The 22,529-nt window shown below is 43.4% G+C and overlaps 1 protein-coding gene across 1 annotated transcript; it reads left to right on the top strand.

Moving 5' to 3' along the window:
- Positions 1-8,436: 8,436 nt before the first annotated feature.
- On the top strand, positions 8,437-9,048 carry LOC103068420 (EP300-interacting inhibitor of differentiation 2). Its single transcript, XM_007451787.1, has one exon. The coding sequence runs from the start codon at positions 8,437-8,439 to the stop codon at positions 9,046-9,048; it is 612 nt and encodes a 203-aa protein (XP_007451849.1).
- Positions 9,049-22,529: the final 13,481 nt, after the last annotated feature.

Raw genomic sequence — 22,529 nt, 5'->3', positions numbered from 1 at the left:
TCAACAACTTGCCAATAGCAAAGCCCATGGATATTAACCAAGTTGAGAAAAGAAATAACTACAAGATGCAAGTTTCTAAACTTAACACCTGGAAGATTAGGAATGGAAGACTATTGAGGAACTTTTGAAATTTCAGAATTTGTAATTCCTTTGTGTCATAATCAACAAAGACTGATTACTTAGTGGAAGATTAGTTTTGTCTTTTCCAAGATTTTTGTTAATATTTATTTTATTTATTTATTTTTATTTTTTATTTTTGGCTCCGTTGGGTCTTAGTTGCGGCATGCGGGATCTTTCGTCACAGTGTGTGGGCTTAGTTGCCCCGTGGCATGTGGGATCTTAGTTCCCTGACCAGGGATCGAAACCGCGTCCCCTGTATTGGAAGGCGGATTCTTTACCACTGGACCACCAGGGAAGATTTTTTTTAATTATTAATTTATTTTTGGCTGCATTGGGTCTTTGTTGCTGCACGCGGGTTTTTCTCTAGTTGGGGCAAGCGGGCCCTAAGATATTTTAAATGACAAGTAAAATCAAAATAGAACAAAGCATATATTTTATGTCTGTGTGTTAAAGTGTTTCCAAGAACATCTGAAATATGAAAAGGACATATTTCACTTTTAAATTTTTATTGATTTTATCTTTTGAATAGGTAATACTTTCACAAGGCTCAAAAGAGAAAAGGTATAAAAGATACAGTGAAAAGTCTTCCTTGCCAGTTCCCATCCACCCAGTTCCTACTACAACCCCACAGATAATCACAGTTATTTGTTCTTTATGTGTTCTTCCAAAGTGTCTTCATAGACTAAAACACAAATACAAATATAGGTTATTTTTCACAAAAGAGATATATCCTAGTTCATGCCTCGGTTTTTAACTTACCATTGTAACTTAGAAACCTTTCTAAGTCCATACATAGAAATCTTCCTAATTACCTTCTACAAAGGTGCACTGTTCCATTCTAAGGATGTACCACAGTATATGTAACCAGTTTTTTGTTTGTTTGTTTGTTTTGTTTTGTTTTGTTTGCGGTACGCGGGCCTCTCACTGTTGTGGTCTCTCCCGTTGTGGAGCACAGGCTCCGGACGCGCAGGCTCAGCGGCCATGGCTCACGGGCCCAGCCGCTCCACGGCATGTGGGATCTTCCCGGACCGGGGCACGAACCCGTGTCCCCTGCATCGGCAGGCGGACTCTCAACCACTGCGCCACCAGGGAAGCCCCGATGTCACTGTGGTTTTGTATCAGTATTTCCAGTACAATGCCAATATTTTGAGGGTAAAAGAAAGTAATTTTGATATAATTAGGAAGAATTAATTCTTGGGCTCAAGTTAGGGTTTGCTTATGGGACGGGGTGAGGTGGGGGGCATTTCTATATTTTCTTGTGGCAGAGCAATTCTGGGATCATTTTATTAGTGGTTTGTGGCTGATCAGTATCCTAATTCCATTGTTGGCAATAGCAAGTCACAAATAAAAAGAGATGCATTTGTGAAACTCAAAACAGGTTGAGTTTTTCTAGGTCCTGAGAACAGCTGTCGTGGTTGGAGAGCTGTCACACTTCCTGCAGAAATATTGTATCCTAGGCAGTAGATTAATGGCATGGGTTATTTTCTTTGGTAGCTTCAGAACTCTGACAAGATACAGATGAAAGAAAAGCAAAAAGATACAGATGAAAGAAAAGCAAAAAGATACAGATGAAAGTCAAGCAGGACTTCCCTGGTGATCCAGTGGTAAAGAATCCGCCACCCAATGCAGGGGATGTAGGTTCAATCCTTGGTGGGGAAAACTAAGATCCCACATGCCGCGGGGCAACTAAGCTCAAGCACCACAACTACTGAGCTCCTGCGACTCAACAAGAGAACCCACGTGCCGCAAACTACAGAGCCCATTCGCTCTCTAGCCCCCGCCACAACTACGGAGCCCACACACTGCAAGTAGAGAGAAGCCCGTGTATCGCAACAAAGAGACCGCACACTGTGACAAAGAGCCTGAGCGCTGCAACGAAAGATCCCGCATGCCTCAACAAAGATCCCGTGTGCCGCAACTAAGACCTGACACAGCCAAAAAAATTAATTAAATAATAAATATTAAAAAAAGAAAGTCAAGCAAAGTGGTTAATTTCTTTGCACACCTGTTGGACAAGATATTTTAAACCTACTGAATGAATGTTTGTGAGTTTCATATCATTCATTTAGCTTTCGAAATTTGGGAGGCTACAAAGGAGCTTCAGGAATATTGGAGACCTTGGTATATGAAAGTCAGTGGTGGGGTAGAGGGAGCTTAAAGTCCTAAGTGGACTTCATTCTAATTCAATAAATATTTGTTGAGCACCCACTATATAAAAAAATAAAAGACACTGTTTTGGGTGCTAGAATAGACAAAAAGTATAAAATAGGTGCCACTTTTTACGGCATTACAGATAACTTTTGAACACCCTCCTCTGCTTCTGGTACAAAGGGATGTGGGGCAGTTTGAGAAGAGGCTCCTCAGGTTTCAGTCTGATTTGATTTAATTTCAAAGAGCTGCTCACTTACATTCCAGGATGAATGAGCCACACTTGATTATACATGTCGATACCAAAGAGATAGCTGTACAGAGACAAGTATTTTTCATTGTTTTCCTTGTGATAAGAAGTCATTGAAACAGAAGTTTCAGACTATATTGCACTATAGTAATCAAAACAGTATGGTACTGGCATAAAAACAGACACATAGATGAAAGGAACAGAATCGAGAGCCCAGAAACAAACCCTCCCATGTACGGTCAACTAATATTTGACAAGGGAGCTAAGAATACTCAATGGGAAAAGGATTGTCTCTTCAATAAATTGTATTGGGAAAATTGGATAATCACATGCAGAGGATGAAATTAGACCCCTATTTTATACCACTCACAAAAATTAACTTGAAATAGATTAAAGACTTAAACATAAAACCTGAAACCATAGAACTCCTAGAAGGAAACAGGGAAAAAGCGCCTTGACATTGGTCTTGGCAATAATTTTTTTGGATGTGATACCAAAAGCAAAAATAAATGAGTAAGTGGGACTACATCAAACTAAAAAGCTTCACAAACTCACAGATATAGAGAACAAACTAGTGGTTACCAGTGGGGGGGGGGCGGAATATAGCAGTGGCAGAAGGGGGCACAAATTCCTAGGTGTTAAGATAGGCTCAGGTGTGTATTGTACAACACGGGACATATAGCCAATATTCTGTAGTAACTGTAAATGGAAAATAAGCTTTAAAATTGTATAAAAGTAAATTTTTAATTTAATAAATAAATAGCTCCCACACAGCAAAAGAAACAATCAACAACATGTAAAGGCATCCTATGGAATGGAAGAAAATATATGCAAACCACCTATCTGATAGGGGGTTAATATCCAAAATACAGTATATAAGGAACTCATGCAACTCAATTGCAAAAATGAAAACCATCTGATTTTTAAATGGGCAGAGGACTTGAATAAACATTTTTCCAGAGATATACAAATGGCCAAGAAGTACATGAAAAGGTGTTCAGCATCACTTATCATTGGGGAAATGCAAATCAAAACCACAATGAGATATCACCTCACACTTGTTAGAATGCCATGATCAAGCAGACAAGAAATAACAAGTGTTGGCAAGGATGTGGAGAAAAGTGAACCCTTGTTCACTCTTGGTGAGAATGTATATTGGTACAGCCACAGTGGAAAGCAGTATGGAAGTTTCTCAAAAAATTGAAATAAAAATAGAACTGCCATATGATCCAGCAATCCCAGTTCTGGGTATACACCCAAAGGACATGAAATTAGGATCTCAAAGAGATATCTGTACCCCAGTGTTCATTGCAGCATTATTCACAATAGCCAAGATATGAAAACAACCTACATTTCTGTCTATGAATGAGTGGATAAAGATGATGAGAGAGAGAGAGAGAGAGAGATAGGTGATAGATAGATAGATAGATAGACAGATAGATAGGCATTGTATATGTAATGAAATATTGTTCCACCATGAGAAAGAAGAAAATCTTGCCGTTCGCAACATGGATGGACCTTGAGGACATTATGCTAAGTGAGATAAGTCAGACAGAGAAAGACAAATACTGTATGATATCACGTACATATGAAATCTAAAAAATCCGAACTCACAGAAGCAGACAGTAGATTAGTGGTTGCCAGGGGCTGGGAGGTGGGGGAAATGGGGTGACATTGGCCAAAGGGTACAAACTTCCAGTTATAAGATGAATAAGTTCTGGGAATCTAATGTTCAGCATGGTGACTATAATGAACAATGCTATATTATATACTTGAAAGTTGCTAAGAGAATAAAACTTAAATGTTTTCACCACCAAAAAAAAAAAGTTAATTATGTGAGGTGATGAAAGCGTTAACTAACCCTATTGTAATTATTTCAAAATATATACATGTATCAAACCATCACATTGTACAACTTAAACTTATATGTTACATGTCAATTTCATCTCAATAAAGTTGGGGGGAAAACATACTTTTCCTCTAGACTTCTTTCTATTTTAAGATCAGGCTTCTGCAGGACCATGCCTGTGGGCTTCCTAGAAACCCTTTCTTCTAGCTGGGAAGCTCACCTATGGCACTGCCTCACATTTTTGAACTTTTAACAAAGGGTCATAAAGCCACACCTTTAATCTGATCTATACTCACAGGCTGTTTTTCACTTTGACAATCTCTTTTTTTCACTGGATGTGAAAAAAGCTGTTCTTTCCCAACCTAGCAAGTCATAGTCTCTCTACATTTCCTTTCAATTCTTCTGGAAAGTCAGCCAGTTTCTTCTGTAGGTCAACCCTTTCTTGCTATGCTGTATCATACTCATCAGTGAGTAATCAGCATTATGCCTGGGTATCTCCTTAACCAAATACCTTCTATTTTCTGTTTCTATTTCTGGGTAATCACAGGCAACAGTTTGCCAATTATTTCACTACATCATAACGAGTCATCATTTTTTCTGTTCCAATAACAATTTCCTCACTGTTTTCCCTACGTATTTTAGCCTTTTCTTAGGGCACTACCCAACTCCTGATATCAATTTCTGGAGCAGTTATCTATTGCCACAATAATGTTGCATGGCAAATCACATCAAGCATTTATTTAGTCTATGAGCCTAAAAGTCAGCTAGTGGCTCAGATGGGGCTGACTGATCTTCCCCCCGACCCTGCCATGAGCCAACCACAGGTTGAACCTGGGCCCTGGCAATGAAAGCACTGAATCCTAACCACTGGACCACCAGGGAATTCCCAGGACTGACTAATCTTGAATGCCTTGTCTGGAGACCACTTTCCCCAGTCCCGAGTGTCTTCCACCGTCCAGCAAGCTGGTCCAGGATTGTTCTCTTGGTCGAGACAGGAGTCCAAGAGAGAACGGAAGCATGAAATGCCTCTTGAGGCCCAGTCTTGAAACTGATACACCATCATTTCTGCCACATCCTATCGGTCAAAGCAAGTCACAAGGCCAGTTCAGATTCAAGGGATGGAGAAAAGGAATCTACTTATTGATGAGAAGAGCTACAAACTATTATTACAAAGGGTGTAGAAACAGAGAGGATGGAGAATTGGGGCCACTTTTACAATTAAGCTAGCGCAGTAACAAACTTGGGAAAAGAGACAAGGCTTGTAACACCATGTTTAGACCTCAGCACAGCATTAACTATCTCAGGAGAGATAAGCAAATCTGGAAAATCCCCTTAGAGAAAGAAGCACCTATATCCACCATTAAGTCAGCTCAAGCCCATCTAGTGAGCAGAACATGTAAGGCCTAGAATAATCAGGGGTAATAAAGAGGCAAGAATGACATCATGATTTCCCCAATAGTCCTAAGCCAGGTTCAGATTCTGAGTTGTGGTTTCAACCCACATCCATAGAAGTACTGATTTAGGTCAACATGTGTATTTATCCTTTAAAGGAAGTCTTTGTTCCCAGTAAGGATAAATATCCCACCAGTGCTATTTATTACAGGCTTTTGCAGCCTTTGGGAGATGATCCAGTCCCTTTCCTTATAAACTCTTCACCTCCTCTTTTAAAATGTTAATTGTATGACCATGGGTTTAAATTCTCTATTTTTTCCTGTAAAAATATACCAGCGTGGAGCCCCTGATATCAGCTCCCTCAATTGTTTAGTCTGCACCCTGACTAAAACTGTCCTCAAATGATTCTGAAATGCCGGCGGTGAGTCAAAGATGCTACAGCCGCACACAGGAAGGGTCTTGGGAGCAATAGCTAACCTGGAATCTATCTCAAATTTTTGCTTTCATCTCCCCACATGAGCACTTCTGTTTAATACACCATAATTTTCTCTAGAGCTATTCTTATCCCTGGATAATGGGAGGGCCTTTCAGCTTCAGCTGGAAGGTGATTTGGGGCCTCAAAAGACAGGACAGATATCTGCCTCCATAGTATTATAGCAAATTACTGCAATTTCTAGTTCCCCCTCTAATAATATGTTATTATACAAGTCTGGGGATTCTTCTATTAAATATTTGTGATTTTCCAGGCAGCCTGAGGGTGGCAGCAATGGACCTTTGGTCTCCAGACCAGCCTGGGAGCTGTCTTTAAGTAGCCACACACTTAGTCATTGCCCAGATGCTGGGGTGAAGCTGTGTTTGAAGCAACACATAGGCTGGATGTTGTGTTTTATAAATGTGGTGCTTGGACCAGGAAAACAAAAATGCAACCTCGGGGCTTCCCTGGTGGCGCAATGGTTAAGAATCCTCCTCCCAGTGCAGGGAACACGGGTTCGAGCCCTGGTCCAAGCCCTGGTCTGGGAAGATCCCACATGCCGTGGAGCAACTAAGCCTGTGAGCCACAACTACTGAGCCTGCGCTCTAGAGCCCGCGAACCAAAACTACTGAAGCCCGCACACCTAGAGCCCGTGTTCCGCAACAAGAGAAGCCACCACAATGAGAAGCCCGCGCACCACGAAGAGTAGACCCCACTCGCCGCAACTAGAGAAAGCCTGTGTGCAGCAACGAAGACCCAATTCAGCTAAAAATAAATAAATAAATAAATTTATTTTTAAAAGAAAATGCGGGTTTCCCTGGTGGTGCAGCGGTTGAGAGCCCGCCTGCCGATGCAGGGGACACGGGTTCGTGGCCCTGGTCCGGGAAGATCTCACATGCCGCTGAGCGGCTGGGCCCATGAGCCATGGCCACTGAGCATGCGCGTCCGGAGCCTGTGCTCCTCAACGGGAGAGGCCACAGCAGTAAGAGGCCCGCGTACTGCAAAAAAAATAAATAATAATGGTAATGGATATGTAACTATCAAGAAAATTAAGTCACCTAGAGCGGTGGGATAGGGAGGGTGGGAGGGAGACGCAAGAGGGAGGAGGTGTAGGGATATATGTATATGTATAGCTGATTCATTTTGTTATAAAGCAGAAACTAACACACCATTGTAAAGCAATTATACTCTAATAAAGATGTTAAAAAAGAAAGAAAATGAAGTATTTATAACCACAATGAAAAGCATAGGTGAGTCTCATAAAAATAATGTTGTGGGAAAGAAACGAGACATGAGTATGTAAAATTCAAAAAAACAAGCAAAATTAAACTACAGTATCAGAATGCACCCCTAGGTAGTAAAACATAAAGAAAAGCAAAGAAATGATTACCATACGTATCAGTATAGTAGTTACCTCTGGGTAGAAAGGAGACAATAGTGATAAGAAGGGGGAAAGGATTCTGGGATACTAGAAATATTCAATTCCTTGACCCAGGTGGTGGTTACATGGACGTTTACTTTGCGATAAATCATTCAGCCGTATATTTATATTTTGTATATTTTTCCTGCATGTTATATTGTATGAAAAAGATTTAGAAAAAAATAAATGTCCAAGAATAGCCAAAGCATTTTTTTTTAAATAACAAGGGAACGTTATTACAAAGTTTCAGTAATTAAGAGGATTGGTATGGGTGAAGCTAGGCAAATGAATAAATGGAAAAGAATAAAGAACCACACCCTACCCCCAAAATAACCCATGAATCTAAACTATCTGGGTATATAATAGAGGTGGCATTATAATCACTAGAGAACAAGAAGGAAGAGGCATCCTAGGATGTAATCTTGGGAAAGCCAACAGGAAGCAATCTTGTGAGACTTTCCTTGTAAACATTAAACTGGTTGAAATGTAAAACAAGGCTCGACTCCGCCCTTAGACATTCTGGGTAACAGGGGAAGGTTTCAGGTGTGTTTGTTGGCTCTTCCGGCCGCTAGGTGGCACCTGGAAGACCGCAGGCGCGTGGGGATGATTCATGCGCAGTGCTCTTAGGTTCAGCCGCAGGCCCTACGCTCGTGCACGTGGGTTTGCCCACAGCGTTGACCCTGTGCACAGCGCTCACGCACGCGCATTTACGTGCACGTCGCTGATCGCGCTGTACCGTTATTCCAGTTTTTCTGAGAGCGGCCGAGCTGACCCCGCGGTCCGGGATGTCCGAGCTGCCTGCAGACAGCAGTGTCCCACCGAAGGGCGCGGCGAATGACAACGGCGACGTCCCACAGGCGGAGGTAGGCGGCGGGAGGCGGGAGCCGGCCCCAGCGCAGCCTGTGGAGGCCAGGGACCGTCCGATGGCGGCGGCCAGGGAAGGTCCAGTGGCGGATGCCAGGGAAGGTCCGATGGCGGCGGCTAGGGAAGCCCGGATTGCAGAGGTTGCCCGATTGTTGGCGGAGCCAGCAGAGGAAGAGGGTCCTGAGGACAGACGCCAGACCAGGCCCGGGAACAGTCCAGGCCTGGCTGCGTTGCCGAATCTCCGCCTCCGTCACCCACTTGGCATTTTAGGAATTAATTATCAGCAGCTCCTCCGCCACTATCTGGAACACTACCCAATTGCTCCCGGCAGAATTCAGGAGCTTGAAGGACGCCGCAGGAGATTTGTGGAAGCTTGCAGAGCAAGGGAAGCAGCGTTTGATGCCGAATATCAGCGGAATCCTCAGAGGATGGATTTTGATATTTTAACATTTAGTATAACTCTGACTGCATCTGAAATTATCAATCCTCTGATAGAAGAACTTGGTTGTGATAAGTTTATCGGTAGAGAATAGTTTAGTGATGAAACTACTCCAAGAACCTCTGCGTTAAGTACAGTCATACCAATCCTGTAACTTGATTTTAAAAAGTCAAAGTATTTGAGAATAAGGCAAGGCACAGTTGAAAAAGAAAAGGAAGCTTATCAAGAAAAACCATCCGAAAAGAAACAGAAAAAAATAAAAACCGTTATGACTCCTCTAACGTCCTTTGAGTTTGTGATTGATCCAGATTGTTTTCCCTGCATTGTGGAAATGTCTTTTAAAATTGCTTCACTAAAGTGAAGAATGGTTTTATATAATTGAGACTTGATGAAGAAAAACTGCCAATAGAGCCCATAGTGTAAGATTGATTTTGTGTTTTCTGAGGCATTTCAAATGAAAGGCAAAGTAAATACTGGATATATTACATGATAAATTATGTATTCAAGACTATCAGAAATTTCTGGATTTTTTCTTTCATTCAATTTTTAATACTTTTTTGGTAAATAATCTTATGTATAAGCCCCCAAAATATAAAGTGTGCAATGAAAAGTCTTCTATCCCTTTCCCCCTGCCCACCCAGTACCTACCGCAATTCCCATCTGTAACCACAGTACCTCTTCTGTCTTTTCAGTTTCCCTATGTATAAACAAGCAAATACAAATCTGGGTGGGTTTTTTTTTCATTTCTTCACAAAAGTTGGCAAATTATATTTATTGATTTATGCATTGCATTTTCAGTAAGAACTTATCTTAAAGATCCTTCCAAACCACTACATTTCCTCATTCTTTTTTAGAGCTGCGTTTTATTCCATTCTGTGGTTATGTTGTAATTTACTTAACCAGGAACATACTGATGGCCATTTAGGTTTTTTCCCATCATTTTCTATTGGCCAAAAAAGTTGCTATAATAGGTAATCTTGTCTGTATATCCCATGGCATGGGCACAAATACAGCATTGCTCTGCTTCTAAATGCACTTTTCATATATTGACGTCTCTGAAATTGGGGTGTGTCTTACATTTGATTGTGTAATACAGCATTTTCATAAAAATAATGGTGCATATTATAATCATCAGCTTCTTAGATTCCTTGTTATGTATAATATCTTAGTACGAATTTCCAGAGGTGAGAATTCTGAGGTGAATGCACTCATGTGAAAGTTTATAGATATTACTAAGTTGCCTTCCATTCATGTTGTACCTCTTCACACTCCCACCAGCAACTGCTGAACATGGACATTTCCCCTGCAGCCTCATCAGCACAGTAAGTCATCAAGTGTCTGGATTTTGCCAGTCTATATAGTTGGAAAATGGTATATCAGTTTTAATTTGCTTTTCTCTCATTATGAGGGAAGTTAAATCTTTTCATTTGAATCATACATATTCCCTTTTCCATGAACTATCTATTCAAAATCTTTTCTCCATTTCTTTCCTGAATAATTTTGTCCTTTCTTTATTGACTCTGTTAACTATTAATGAAATAGTGAGATGAGATATGATAATAGCTTGTAATGTGAGTTATGGATATTTTTTCCTAGGTTGTCATTTGTCTTTGGTTTTCCTGAAAGCCTTTTGGCATGGAGATTTTTGCTCTTGTTTCCTTTTATCTTTTAAACCTGCAAGATTTGGGGAATTCCCTGGTGGTCCAGTGATTAGAACTCAGTGCTTTCACTGCCGGGGCACGGGTTTGATCCCTGGTTGGGGAACTGAGATTCTGCAAGCCGTGCAGCGTGGCCAAAAAAAAGAAAAGAGAAAAAACCTGCAAGATTTCGAAACTCAAGGTTTTCTCGGTGTGTGTGCACGTGTATGTATGTGTGTGGTTTTATTGTTCATATTTGAATTTTTGAACCATTCGGAATTTATCCTGATGTACAATATGAGGTAAGGATCCAAATTTTCTTTTTTAGGTGGCTCCCTGGCTGCCCCAACACCAGTTACTAACTAGCCCATCTTTTCCCCACTAACTTTGTTTAAAGATGCCTCTTCATCATATACTAAACTGTTTTTTTAAATTTTTCTAACTAGTTTTACATGTAATAATGCTAAAACCTCTCATTATACTTCATTTTCAGAGTGTTCTGGCTATTTTTGTTTATTTATATGACTACGTCAACCTCAAAGTCAGCTTACCTTATTTCAAAGTTCTTTATTAGAATCACATATTTAATAAATCAAAGATAACTGCCATCTCTAAGATATCCAAATTATTTATTTTTCCATTTTTTAAAGACTTCCTTTGTATCCTTCAGAAGAGTATTAATGTTTGTCCTTAAATTAGTGTTCCTAAAGTAGGTCTTTTACAGGTCTAATCATTTATTCCTAGGCATTTTATCTTTTATGTTTTTTCTATAGTAAATGAGGATTATCTCTGTTATATTCTCTAAAAGCTTGCCTGTGTATTTGAAAATAATTTATTTCTGCATATTTATTTGATGGCCTGTTAACATACTGAATTCTCTTACTGTTTTACAGTAGTTTTTCATTTGAATCTCCTAGATTGGGGAACAAGTCCTATGCAAATAATGACAGTATTGCCTCTTTTATAATTTTTATACTTCTGACTTCTTTCTCTTTATTTATACATTAGACAGAAGGTACTTTATTGGTACCTTCTTTCTAATGTAAAATAATATGAATGATAGTGAAGCATCATTAACTTGTCCTAATTTTGTAGAAATTCTTCACATATCCATCTCTCACTATTTGTACATGTGTGTGTTTTATCTAGAGTGGTTATAGAACTTTGTCAAAGGCCTTTTCATAATCCATGAAGGTGTTATTTTTATATCCACCACCATGATTGCATTCTTCAAATGATCCTTATTTACAAATGAGATATAGGGCTTCCCTGGTGGCGCAGTGGTTGAGAGTCCGCCTGCCAATGCAGGGGACACGGGTTCGTGCCCCGGTCTGGGAAGATCCCACATGCGTGGAGCGGCTGGGCCCGTGAGCCATGGCTGCTGATCCTGCACGTCCGGAGCCTGTGCTCCGCAACGGGAGAGGCCACAACAGTGAGAGGCCCGCGGACCGCAAAATAAAAAAAAAAAAAAAAAAAAAAAGAGAGAGATATAATCCTTTTTTTTTTTTTGCCTTACCAAGTGACTTGCAGGATCTTAGTTCCCCGACCAGGGATTGAACCTGGGCCCGGCAGTGAAAGCGCCAAGTCCTAACCACTGGACCGCCAGGGAATTCCCTTGGCCACTTCTTTGATTCCATTTCTATGAGACCTCCATGCGCATGAACTTTCTTTTTCTCCTGTTAATCTGTCTTGTGTCAATTTTATTATTAGTCCAGCCACAAGACCTCAAAATGGGTCCAAGGGAAAATTTCCCCCTCCCTGACAGTTCCTTCATACGTTTCCAATCAAATCCACTCACACAACAGACCCCTTCACTTTGGTAGACATGAGTGAAAATCTGGTGGGTCACAGGGCTGGGGTCATCCCTTGGAGGACAAGCCTCCCCACCTGGCTGGTTCCTTTCAACTTCTCCCCTTCCCTCCTCTTCACCTTTCATCTCAGGAGCAAAATCAAATCCTCTTCTTGTCTCTCAAAGCATTTTAAGGAGCCTCTTCTCTTGCTTGAACAATTTCAGCTGCAGTGTCAGCACGTACAGTGGCTTCTTCCCCAGAGTTTAGCCAAACTCCCCAGGTCAGGGACACAGTCCTCTGTTATAGACACCATAGCTCTAAGTTCAGGGGTCCCCAGGCCACTCGCACGTCTGACCAGCAGGCTACAAGTTTGAGGATTCCCAGTTCCCATGCAGTTTCAATAATTTGCTAAAAAAAAAAAAAAAAAAAAAGAACTCAAGAAAGCATTACAGTTATGATTATATTACAGCTATATTTTATATATATATATTTAATATATAAAGCTATATTTCATGATAGCAAAGGATACAAATCATAACCAGCTAAAGGGAAAGACGAGTAGGACCAAGTCTGGGAGAGTCCCAAACATGGTATTACTGCCATCCTCAGGGATGCATCATCCTTCGGCACATGCAGAGCATTTAACAACCAGGGACGCTCAACGAGCCCTGAAGTTAGGCCGAAATCGCGAGGCTTAAACCCTCTAAGACTCTCAGGGATGGCCCAAGGGGTTCCCCACACACACCAGTAACAAAGACACTCCTATTGTAATGGGGATGGGGCGGCCGTTACCCCGCGACAGTTACCGGGCAACTGTTGCCCTGTAAAGAACAGGTCCCTCGCATAGCTGCCTCTGGCGCTACAGTTACCAGGCAACCGTTACCGGGAGACCGTTAATGCTGGACCGTTAGAGCGAGACCGCTAGCCTGGCCGGTTAGAGGGCCCCTTCTGCCAGTCAGGCGGTTGGTGGTTCTCTGGGGAAAAGTGAGGTAAGAGGCGGATCCCGGCCTTCTCCCGGGGGCCCTCTAGGCACTCTGGCCTTGGGCCAGCAGGTGAGCTGGGGGGCTGGGGATAGGCTGGGGGCTGTGTCCTGCAGGGCTCCAGAGCCCTCGCCAAAGCCTCCCACTGGCCGGGCCCAGGCCTTGAGGCTGCGGTGAACCTCGCCCCCATCCCCACCTCTGCGACCTAATGGCAGCGGCAGTCTGCGTGGGATGCAGTTTGCGGGACCTGGCCCCCGCCGTTTGGGCGGCCTGAGGAGCCTGAGGGCTGGCTGGGTCCTAGGCGCCTGGCTCCCTCAGTGATGACAGCTGTGCAGGGTCTGGGGACCTGGTCCTGAGGGCACTGCCAGCTGAGATCTGCCTCTTCAGCCGGGAGGATCCAGACTGGGTGCCGGACGAACGCTCCTGGGCAGGGTAACTGGCCCCCGCAGGGACCCCCTCCTCTTAGCCAGGACCTGGACCTCGGAGGGTGAAAGTTGAGCCTTGGGGCCTTGCCCTTTCTTGTCAGAACAGAGAATAACATTTGTTGGGTGGAGATTTACAGGAACATCATTACCTGACCGTGACCTGACCTCAAGAACAAAGGATCTGACACCAAGAAATTTACAACTAACCACGCCCCTCCCTCACCATTGCTATAAAAGGGCTTTGCTGAAAGCTTTCAGGGAGTTTAGGGTTTTTCAGGCATGAACCACCCATCTCCTTGCATGGCCCTGCAATAAACCTTTCTCTGCTCCAAACTCGGACGTTTTGGTATTGTTTGGCCTCACTGTGCGTCGGGCACACAGACTTGCATTCGGTAACACTATCGCTGGAAATTACAAAGATTTGGAATTTGGAATTTGGTTACCTTCTGGGAATTAGAGACAAAGTCCAATCAAATTAACATGATGGTTCTTCCAAACCAATACTGGCCTCTCTTTACGAATTCTGGGGGAAATTAGTCTCTGTCCCCTAATATTGATGTTCCAGTTATCTCTTGCTGTGTAACTAACCACCTAAAACTTAATGGCTTTAAGCAACAACCATTTTATCACTGCTCACTCTTCTGTAGGTTGACCGAAATCAGCTCAGCAGTTCTGCTCCACGTGATGTTGGTCAGGAGCTCAGCTGGGCTGGAATGTCCTGGACGGGTCACTCACATGCCTGTCATATTGGTGGGAAAAGGCTGGAAGGCTGGGCCTCTCCCTTTATGCAGTTTCAAACCCTCTTCCTCTCCACCTTGCTCTCCAATAGTGTAGCCAGATTTCTTACGTGGCCGCCTCAGGGCTTCCGAAAGTGCAAAGGTGGGAAGCTGCCGGGCCTTCAGACTCAGGCCCAGAGCTAGCACACATCCGCCTTATTCTGTGGGTTACATAGGCCCAGCCCATTTCAGGGAGGAGAGGGAATACCCAAGGAAGTGAATCCTGAGCACTGTGGTTTATGGGGAGCCATCTTTGGAAACCGGTCACCACAGATGATATAACCACCATCGCCATTGGTTGAGAGTTTATGGTGATCCAGGCACAGATCTTGGTGCTTTATTTATGGCATCTCACAGAATTCTCACCATGGCGTGAGGTAAAGAGTATTAGCATATCCATTTTATAGATGAGAAAACTGAGGCTTACTAGCTGTATCAATCAGGGTTCTTCTGAGAAATAGAACCAATAGGAAAGCCATGTTCTAGGCACGTGGGCTTCTGTCTTTGTGTGTGTGTGTGTATGTGTATGTGTAATGTATATTGTATATGTATACATATATATTTTATATACAGAGAGAGAAAGAGATCTTAAGGAATTCGCTCACAGGATTGTGGAGGTTGGCAAGTGCAAAATCTGTAGGGCAGGCCAGCAGCCTGGAGATTTAGGTAAAGTTAATGTTGTGGTCCTGAATGTGAAGGCTGGAAAATCAGGTAGAATATCTATGTTGCAATCTAGAGGAGAATTCCACTTTTTCAGGAAACTTTAGTTTTTGCTCTTACAGAACTAAGATACTGCAAGATCTTTTTGGCTCCGCACGGCCAAAAAAAAAAAAAAAAAAACCTTCAAGTGATTAGATGAGGCAAGTCTGCTTTATTTAGAGCCAACTGTTTATAAATTTTAATCACGTCTAGGAAATATCTTTACAGCAACATCTTAGACTAGTGTTTGACCAAACAGCTGGTCATCATAGTCTAGCCAAGTGGACACAGAATTTATCATCACACTTACCCAAGTTCACACTGCTAAGAAGCAGTAGAGTTAGGGCTCAAACCCAGCTTTCTTGCCTCCAAAACTCATACTAATAATCAATTCATCAGTGACTGCCAAAATGGACCACCTTTAGAAATGAACTGGAGCGCTGACCAGAAAATTTTTTCCCAGGACTCCACTCTGACTCTAGAAGACACTTCTTGAGATGGCTACCCACTATGTTCTCCTTTCTCCAGGAATCTCACCCCACCCTCTTAATGCTATTTGACCTTTGTGACTTCACTTCCCCTCCAACTGTAGTTGATTTGATCAACGGTGGCACTTCAACTAGGCTGAGCCAATGAGATACTCGAATACTGGAGCTGGACTGTCAAGGTTCAAATCCCTACTCCACTTCTTACCAGCAGTGAGCTCTAAGGCGAATTACTCTACTTCTCTGGATCAGTCTTTCATCTGTAAAATGGGGGTGATGTTAACAATATCGACAGTTACATTATGAAAAATTATCCAAAGCCTACAAGTAAGACAAGTGATGACTTCATGTCCTTTCTTTTCTTTTTTTTTTTTTAATTAATTTATTTTTGGCTGCATTGGGTCCTCGTTGCTGTGCGCGGGCTTTTCTCTAGCTGTGGCGAGCGGGGGCTACTCTTCGTTGCGGTGCTTGGACTTCTCACTGCGGTGGCTTCTCTTGTTGCAGAGCACAGGCTCTAGGCGCGCAGGCTTCAGTAGTTGTGGATCGCAGGCTCTAGAGTGCAGGATCAGTAGTTGTGATGCACGGGCTTAGTTGCTCTGCGGCACGTGGAGCCCCGACCAGGGCTCAAACCCGTGTCCCCTGCATTGACAGGCAGATTCTTAACCACTGCGCCACCAGGGAAGCCCTTTTAATATTTTTAAAAATCATTAGGGAAGTCCCTGGCAGTCTAGTAGTTAGGACTCTGAGCTCTCACTGCCGAGGGCCCGGGTTTGATCCCTGGTCAGGGAACTAAAATCCCACAGGCCTGTCCGGCGCAGACACCAAAAATAAAAAAGTTACATGTTAACAGTTTTATGAAAAATAACTGTTTCAGAAGAATGACATCAGCAACATGGCACATGAAAAACTCCATCTCTTCAATCTACAACCACTAAAACATCCACAACACAACAAAGGTACCTCTGTCCAACACACCAGGTGTCCAGAGAATTCACACATCTGAACACCTACAGGGGGATGTACAGGGACACACAGAAGAGGCGGAACTGAGAGAACAGGGAGGTGGTTCCTGCAAACCCAGCCCTCCTGCCATGGCAGCTGAGGCCGCAGCCCCAGAGAGCCAGTAACAATAGCAGAGGAAGCGGCACACACGACTCTAACCTCCCAGCGGCAGCGGTGCCCACAGTCACCGGTAGCAGTGGAGCCTGAGATCCCATCCCTCCAACTGCTGAGGCATCCACAGTTCTGACCCCTGGCCACCCACTCGCAGCGGTGGAGCCGGCAAACCTTACAATACTGGCAGAGGCGCCAGGTGCAACACCGCTCCCCCGCCACCTTCGCCCTCCCCCAGGGGCGGAGTCTGCAAGGGGTGGGGATCCCGAATGTAAGAGAAGAGCACACCATCTCCGAGCCCCAGGCGGAAACACCTGCTGGTGTTTCCAGCAGGAAACAAGGCACCAATGACCCCGATGGCACAAGGAGCAATAAAGAGGGCTTGAAGCAACGATAAAGGCAGTGGAGTGTGGAAAATGGAGACTCTCAAACAGAACCGGAGGCAGCGCAGGGAAGAGAAACCCAAACCTTGTGCTGTATCACCACCTACTGGAAAACAGAAGAAACGCCTCATTTTTTTTAATTTATTTATTTATTTTTTCTCTTTTTTTCTCTTTCTTTTTGGCCGTGGCCCTTGGCTTGCTGGATCTTAATTCCCCCACCAGGGACTGAACCGGGGCTATGGAAGTGAAAGCGCCGAGTGCTAACCATTGCACCGCCAGGGAACTCCCTGAAACGCCTCAGTTTCTAACCTGTTAAATCGTTAGCATCAAGCAGAAAGTTGTCCCCTACTTCAGATGCATCGGCAGAGGAGCAACTCATCAAGCACCACGAAGAACCACGGTAACACTGTAAAACGAAAGAAAATGACAATTCTCCAGAAACCAAACTTAAAGTCGCAGACTACTGAGATCTCACTGATGGAGAATTTAAAATAGCTCTATGAAGAAACTCGAGGAGCTACAAGAAAACTCAGAAAGGTAGTTCGGTGAGCTCAGGAATAAAATTAATGTACAGAAGAAATACTTTACCAAAGAGATTGAAACTCTAAAGAAGAATCAGACAGAAATTCTGGAGCGGAAGAACAAAATCAACGAGATGAACAATGCATGAGAAAGCATTGGAAATAGAGCACAGTGTATGGAAAAGAGAATTAGCAAGCCTGAAGACAGAACTCTGTGATACAAGGAGAAGAGGAACGAGAAATAAGGTTTTTTCAATGCGGAAACCCAGCAAGGCTCACATTCAGATTTGATGGAGAAATCAAAAGCTTTACAGACAGACAAAAGCTAAAAGAATTCAGCACCATCAAACCAGCTTCACAACAAATGTTAAAGGAACTTCTCTAAGCGGGGAAAAAAAAAAAGGCCACAACTAGAAAAAAGAATACTACGGAAAGAAAAGGCTCACTGGCGAAGTCAAACATACAATAAAGGTGGGAAATCATCCACACACAAAGCTAGTAGGGAGGTTAAAAGACAAAAGTAGTAAAATCTGTATCCACAATCTGTATGCACAACCTGTATCCACAATAAGCAGTTAAGGAATATACAAAACAATTAGATGTAAAATATGATGTCAAAAAACAGTAATTGTGGGACTTCCCTGGTGGCACAGTGGTTGGGAATCCGCCTGCCGGTGCAGGGAACACGGGTTCGAGCCCTGGTCTGGGAGGGTCCCGCATGCCGCGGAGCAACTAAGCCCGTGCGCCACAACTACTGAAGCCTGCGCGCCTAGAGTCCGTGCACCACAACGAAGAGTAGCCCCCGCTCGCCGCAGCTAGAGAAAGCCCGCGTGCAGCAGTGAAGACCCAGTGCAGCCAAAAATTAATTAATTAATTACATATTTAAAAAAAAAAAAAAAACACACAGTAGGGCTTCCCTGGTGGCGCAGTGGTTGAGAGTCCACCTGCCGATGCAGGGGACACGGGTTCGTGCCCCGGTCCGGGAAGATCCCACATGCCGCGGAGCAGCTGGGCCTGTGGGCCATGGCCGCTGAGCCTGCGCGTCCGGAGCCTGTGCTCCGCAACGGGAGAGGCCACAACAGTGAGAGGCCCGCATACCGCAAAAACCAACAAAACAGTAATTGTGAGGGGAGGAGAGTACAAATGCAAGGTTTTAAAAATGCATTTCTAATTAAGAGATCAGCAACTTAAAACAATCACGTATGTATATAGACTCCTACACAAAAACCTCATGGTAACCGCAAACCAAACCTCCGTAATAGATATACATACAAAAAAGAAAAAGGAGGGGCTTCCCTGGTGGCGCAGTGGTTGAGAGTCCACCTGCCAGTGCAGGGGACACGGGTTCGTGCCCCGGTCCAGGAGGATCCCACGTGCCGCGGAGCGGCTGGGCCCGTGAGCTATGACTGCTGAGCCTGCGCGTCCGGAGCCTGTGCTCCGCAACGGGAGAGGCCACAACAGTGAGAGGCCCATGTACCGCAAAAAAAAAAAGAAAAAAAAAGAAAAAAGAAAAGAAAAAGGAATCCAAACCTAACACTAGAGATAGTCATCAAATCACAAAAGAAAGGGGAAAAAGACCCACAAAAACAAATCCAAAGCAATTAACAAAATAGCAATAAGGACATACATATCAGGAATTCCCTGGCAGTCCAGTGGTTAGGACCCCACGCTCTCACTTCCAAGGGCCCAGGTTCGATCCCTGGTCGGGGAACTAAAAATCCCATAAGCCTCATGGTGCAGAAAAAAAATACATATCAATAATTACCTTAAGGGCTTCCCTGGTGGCGCAGTGGTTGAAAGTCCGCCTGCCGATGCAGGGGACACGGGTTCGTGTCCCGGTCCAGGAAGATCCCACATGCCGCAGAGCGGCTGGGCCCGTGAGCCATGGCCGCTGACCCTGTGCATCCGGAGCCTGTGCTCCGCAACGGGAGAGGCCACAACAGTGAGAGGCCCGAGTACCGCAAAAAAATAAATAAATATAAATAAATAATTAATTACCTTAAATATAAAGGGACTAAATGCTCCAAGATTTGCAAAAAATGTAAAACAATGTCACTTTTCTCACTGAATTATTTTTTTGGGGAAATGATTATGTTTTCATAAAAAATATTATTTATGTTACCATGTAAGGGCTTATTGTTTTAAATTGGTTTTAGGATTTCTCAGTTTTAATTCCTAAGATATGAATAACAGTAGATGAATACACATAAACAAAAGCTGTTTGGGACGATCGATAACTTTTACAAGTGTAGGTGGGCCTGAGACCAATTTGAGAATTGCTGCTCTGAGCTTGGCAATCCATTCCTATTTGCTAGGGACTGAATGGCCTGAGATGGACATTTGACCCCGGTATGGCCAATCAGATTTAAGACCATATCTGCTAAACCTCTGGAAAGGACTTTTCTCCTTGAAAATGCAGATTTTATTTTATAATCAATTAATAAACATATTTTTTAACTTCTCAATTTATTTATTTTTGGCTGTGTTGGGTCTTCATTGCTGCGTGCAGGCTTTCTCTAGTTGCGGCGTGTGGGCTCAGTAGTTGTGGCACACAGGCTTAGTTGCCCTAAGGCATGTGGGATCTTCTCGGACCAGGGATCAAACCCACGTCCCCTACACTGACAAGTGGATTCTTAACTGCTGGACCACTAGGGAAGTCCAGTCCAATACTATTAGGTCAGGTACAGATCTTATTCAGATTCATGGAAGGGTTTCAAACAGAAGTCCACTGTGCTTCCCAACCCCTGAGAGCCCCTCCTGTGCTAAACCTTGGGCCTGGGTCCCCAAAACCAGGAAGATCAAGAAAGACACTGAATTTTCTGTGCGATGCTAGGCAAGCATCTACCCCTCTCTGGGCTTCACTTTGCCCCTCTGTGAAATGAACTTGAAATGGGCTTTCCTCTTATAGCATAATTTTGAGAAGTAATATTTACTGAGCATCTATTGCATGCCAGCCTCTGTTATAAAATGCTTTGTAATTATTAACTCATTTAATACTCACAAACTTCTGAAGCAGATTCTACTACTAGTTTCATTTTACAGATAAGGAAATTAAGGCACCAAGAGGTAAAGTGACTTGTCTGAATACATGGCAGAACCAAGGTCTGAACCAAAGCAGTCTGATTTCTGTGCATTTGTAGGCTTTTTGGTTTTTTGTCTTTGTTTGTGCTTTTTTGGAGTGATCATTTAGGTTACTTTATTTGCTACTGCCATTGTGCTAAATGCAATAAGTGCATGCCTGATTTAAAGATTTAAAGCTCTGTCAAAAGAGAAAAAAAATGACAAATTTCTCCTTGGTGTGCAAGGCCTTCCACCTTACTCCTCTGGGGCCCTGCTTCCTTTCAACTTTAAGGTGAAGGATTTGGACCAGAATAACTTTCTCTTCCCTGCAAGCTCTGATCATCTGAGACAGTCTTCCTTGCCCCAGAGGCTATGACCTTAGGCTGAGCCTGCAGCAGCCTGTGAGGCAAAGAGATAGAACAGAGCCTGCACTTTAAAGGGCCTCCAGACTCGGGTGTGGGACTCTTCCCTTATGGTGGGGAATCAGAGGACTCTGGTCATCACTCTTTGATAATCCAGCCAGTACTGTTCCTGTGATGACTCACCGATATGTACAGTGATGATGCCAAGACTCTGAGATAGGTGAGGCATCCTTGACACCAGAAGTGCATCAAAGGGAGGAATCCATGGGATTCAGCTGCCTGCCTTCAGCTTGCATGCAGTCACTGATCAAAAATACATGATGAAGGGACCTCCCTGGTGGCGCAGTGGTTAAGAATCCACCTGCCAATGCAGGGAACACGAGCTCGATCCCTGGTCCGGGAAGATCCCACATGCCGCAGAGCGACTAAGCCCGTGCACCACTGCTATTAAGCCTGCGCTCTAGAGCCCGCGAGCCACAACTACTGAGCCCACATGCCGCAACTACTGAAGCCCGCGCACCTAGAGCCCATGCTCTGCAACAAGAGAAGCCATCGCAATGAGAAGCCCGTGCACTGCAATGAAGAGTAGCCCACGCTCACCGCAACTAGAGAAAGCCCACACGCAGCAACGAGGACCCAACGCAGCTAAAAATAAATACATAAAATAAATAAATTAAAAAAAAATACATGATGAGTATAACAGTTTCCCATCTTTGCTTTTAAATTGAGTTCTCTCTCTCGGCAGGTGGTATAATTTGTTCAAGGCAGCAAAGACTCAGCCTCTGAAATTGTGTTGTCTTTGAAGGAACAATGGGCTGGTGTTGATGTCTGCCTTTAATCTCAATTTAAATATCATTTGATAGTAGGCTTTTGTTTCAATGTCCATATTCCTTAATGGTACAGTTAAATCTCATGACACAGAAATTCAATATAGTGAAACTTGAAAGGAGAATTTGTATGTATAAGTATTTATTCAATATATGGTATCATTGACTGAATTAAAAGAACATGGGGATCCCTTGGCTTATGTTCTAATAAAAGGACTCCTTCATTTGTTCATTTGTTGCTATATTCCATTTGTTACTCTTCTCTGTTCTCTCATCTTCAGTTCCTATAATTTTGCTCATTTCCAAAAGTGCTTGGGCACTGTCCCAGCCTACTCCCCACTAGAAAATATGGGGAAGGAGGATTGGCAGAAATTGGCTGATGCAGGCTTTTTATATTTTCAGTGGTAGAAGCAGTATTAGGTGTGTGCTGAACTGTCTTAAGAGAGTCCCCAAATTTAGGAAGGTTCCCCCTCTCTGCTAGATCTTACCTAGATTTGTTCCATCTCATCAGGAAGGA

This window comes from Lipotes vexillifer, unplaced genomic scaffold (genome assembly GCF_000442215.2).
Source record: "Lipotes vexillifer unplaced genomic scaffold, Lipotes_vexillifer_v1.1 scaffold3427, whole genome shotgun sequence".
NCBI lineage: Eukaryota > Metazoa > Chordata > Mammalia > Artiodactyla > Lipotidae > Lipotes > Lipotes vexillifer.
Note: the sequence above shows the minus strand (reverse complement) of the source record. Positions and strands in the feature narration are given on the sequence as shown.

What these genes read in the sequence shown, in the direction of transcription:
- LOC103068420 (XM_007451787.1), top strand. Translation starts at nt 8,437, where the DNA reads ATGTCCGAGCTGCCTGCAGACAGCAGTGTCCCACCGAAGGGCGCGGCG.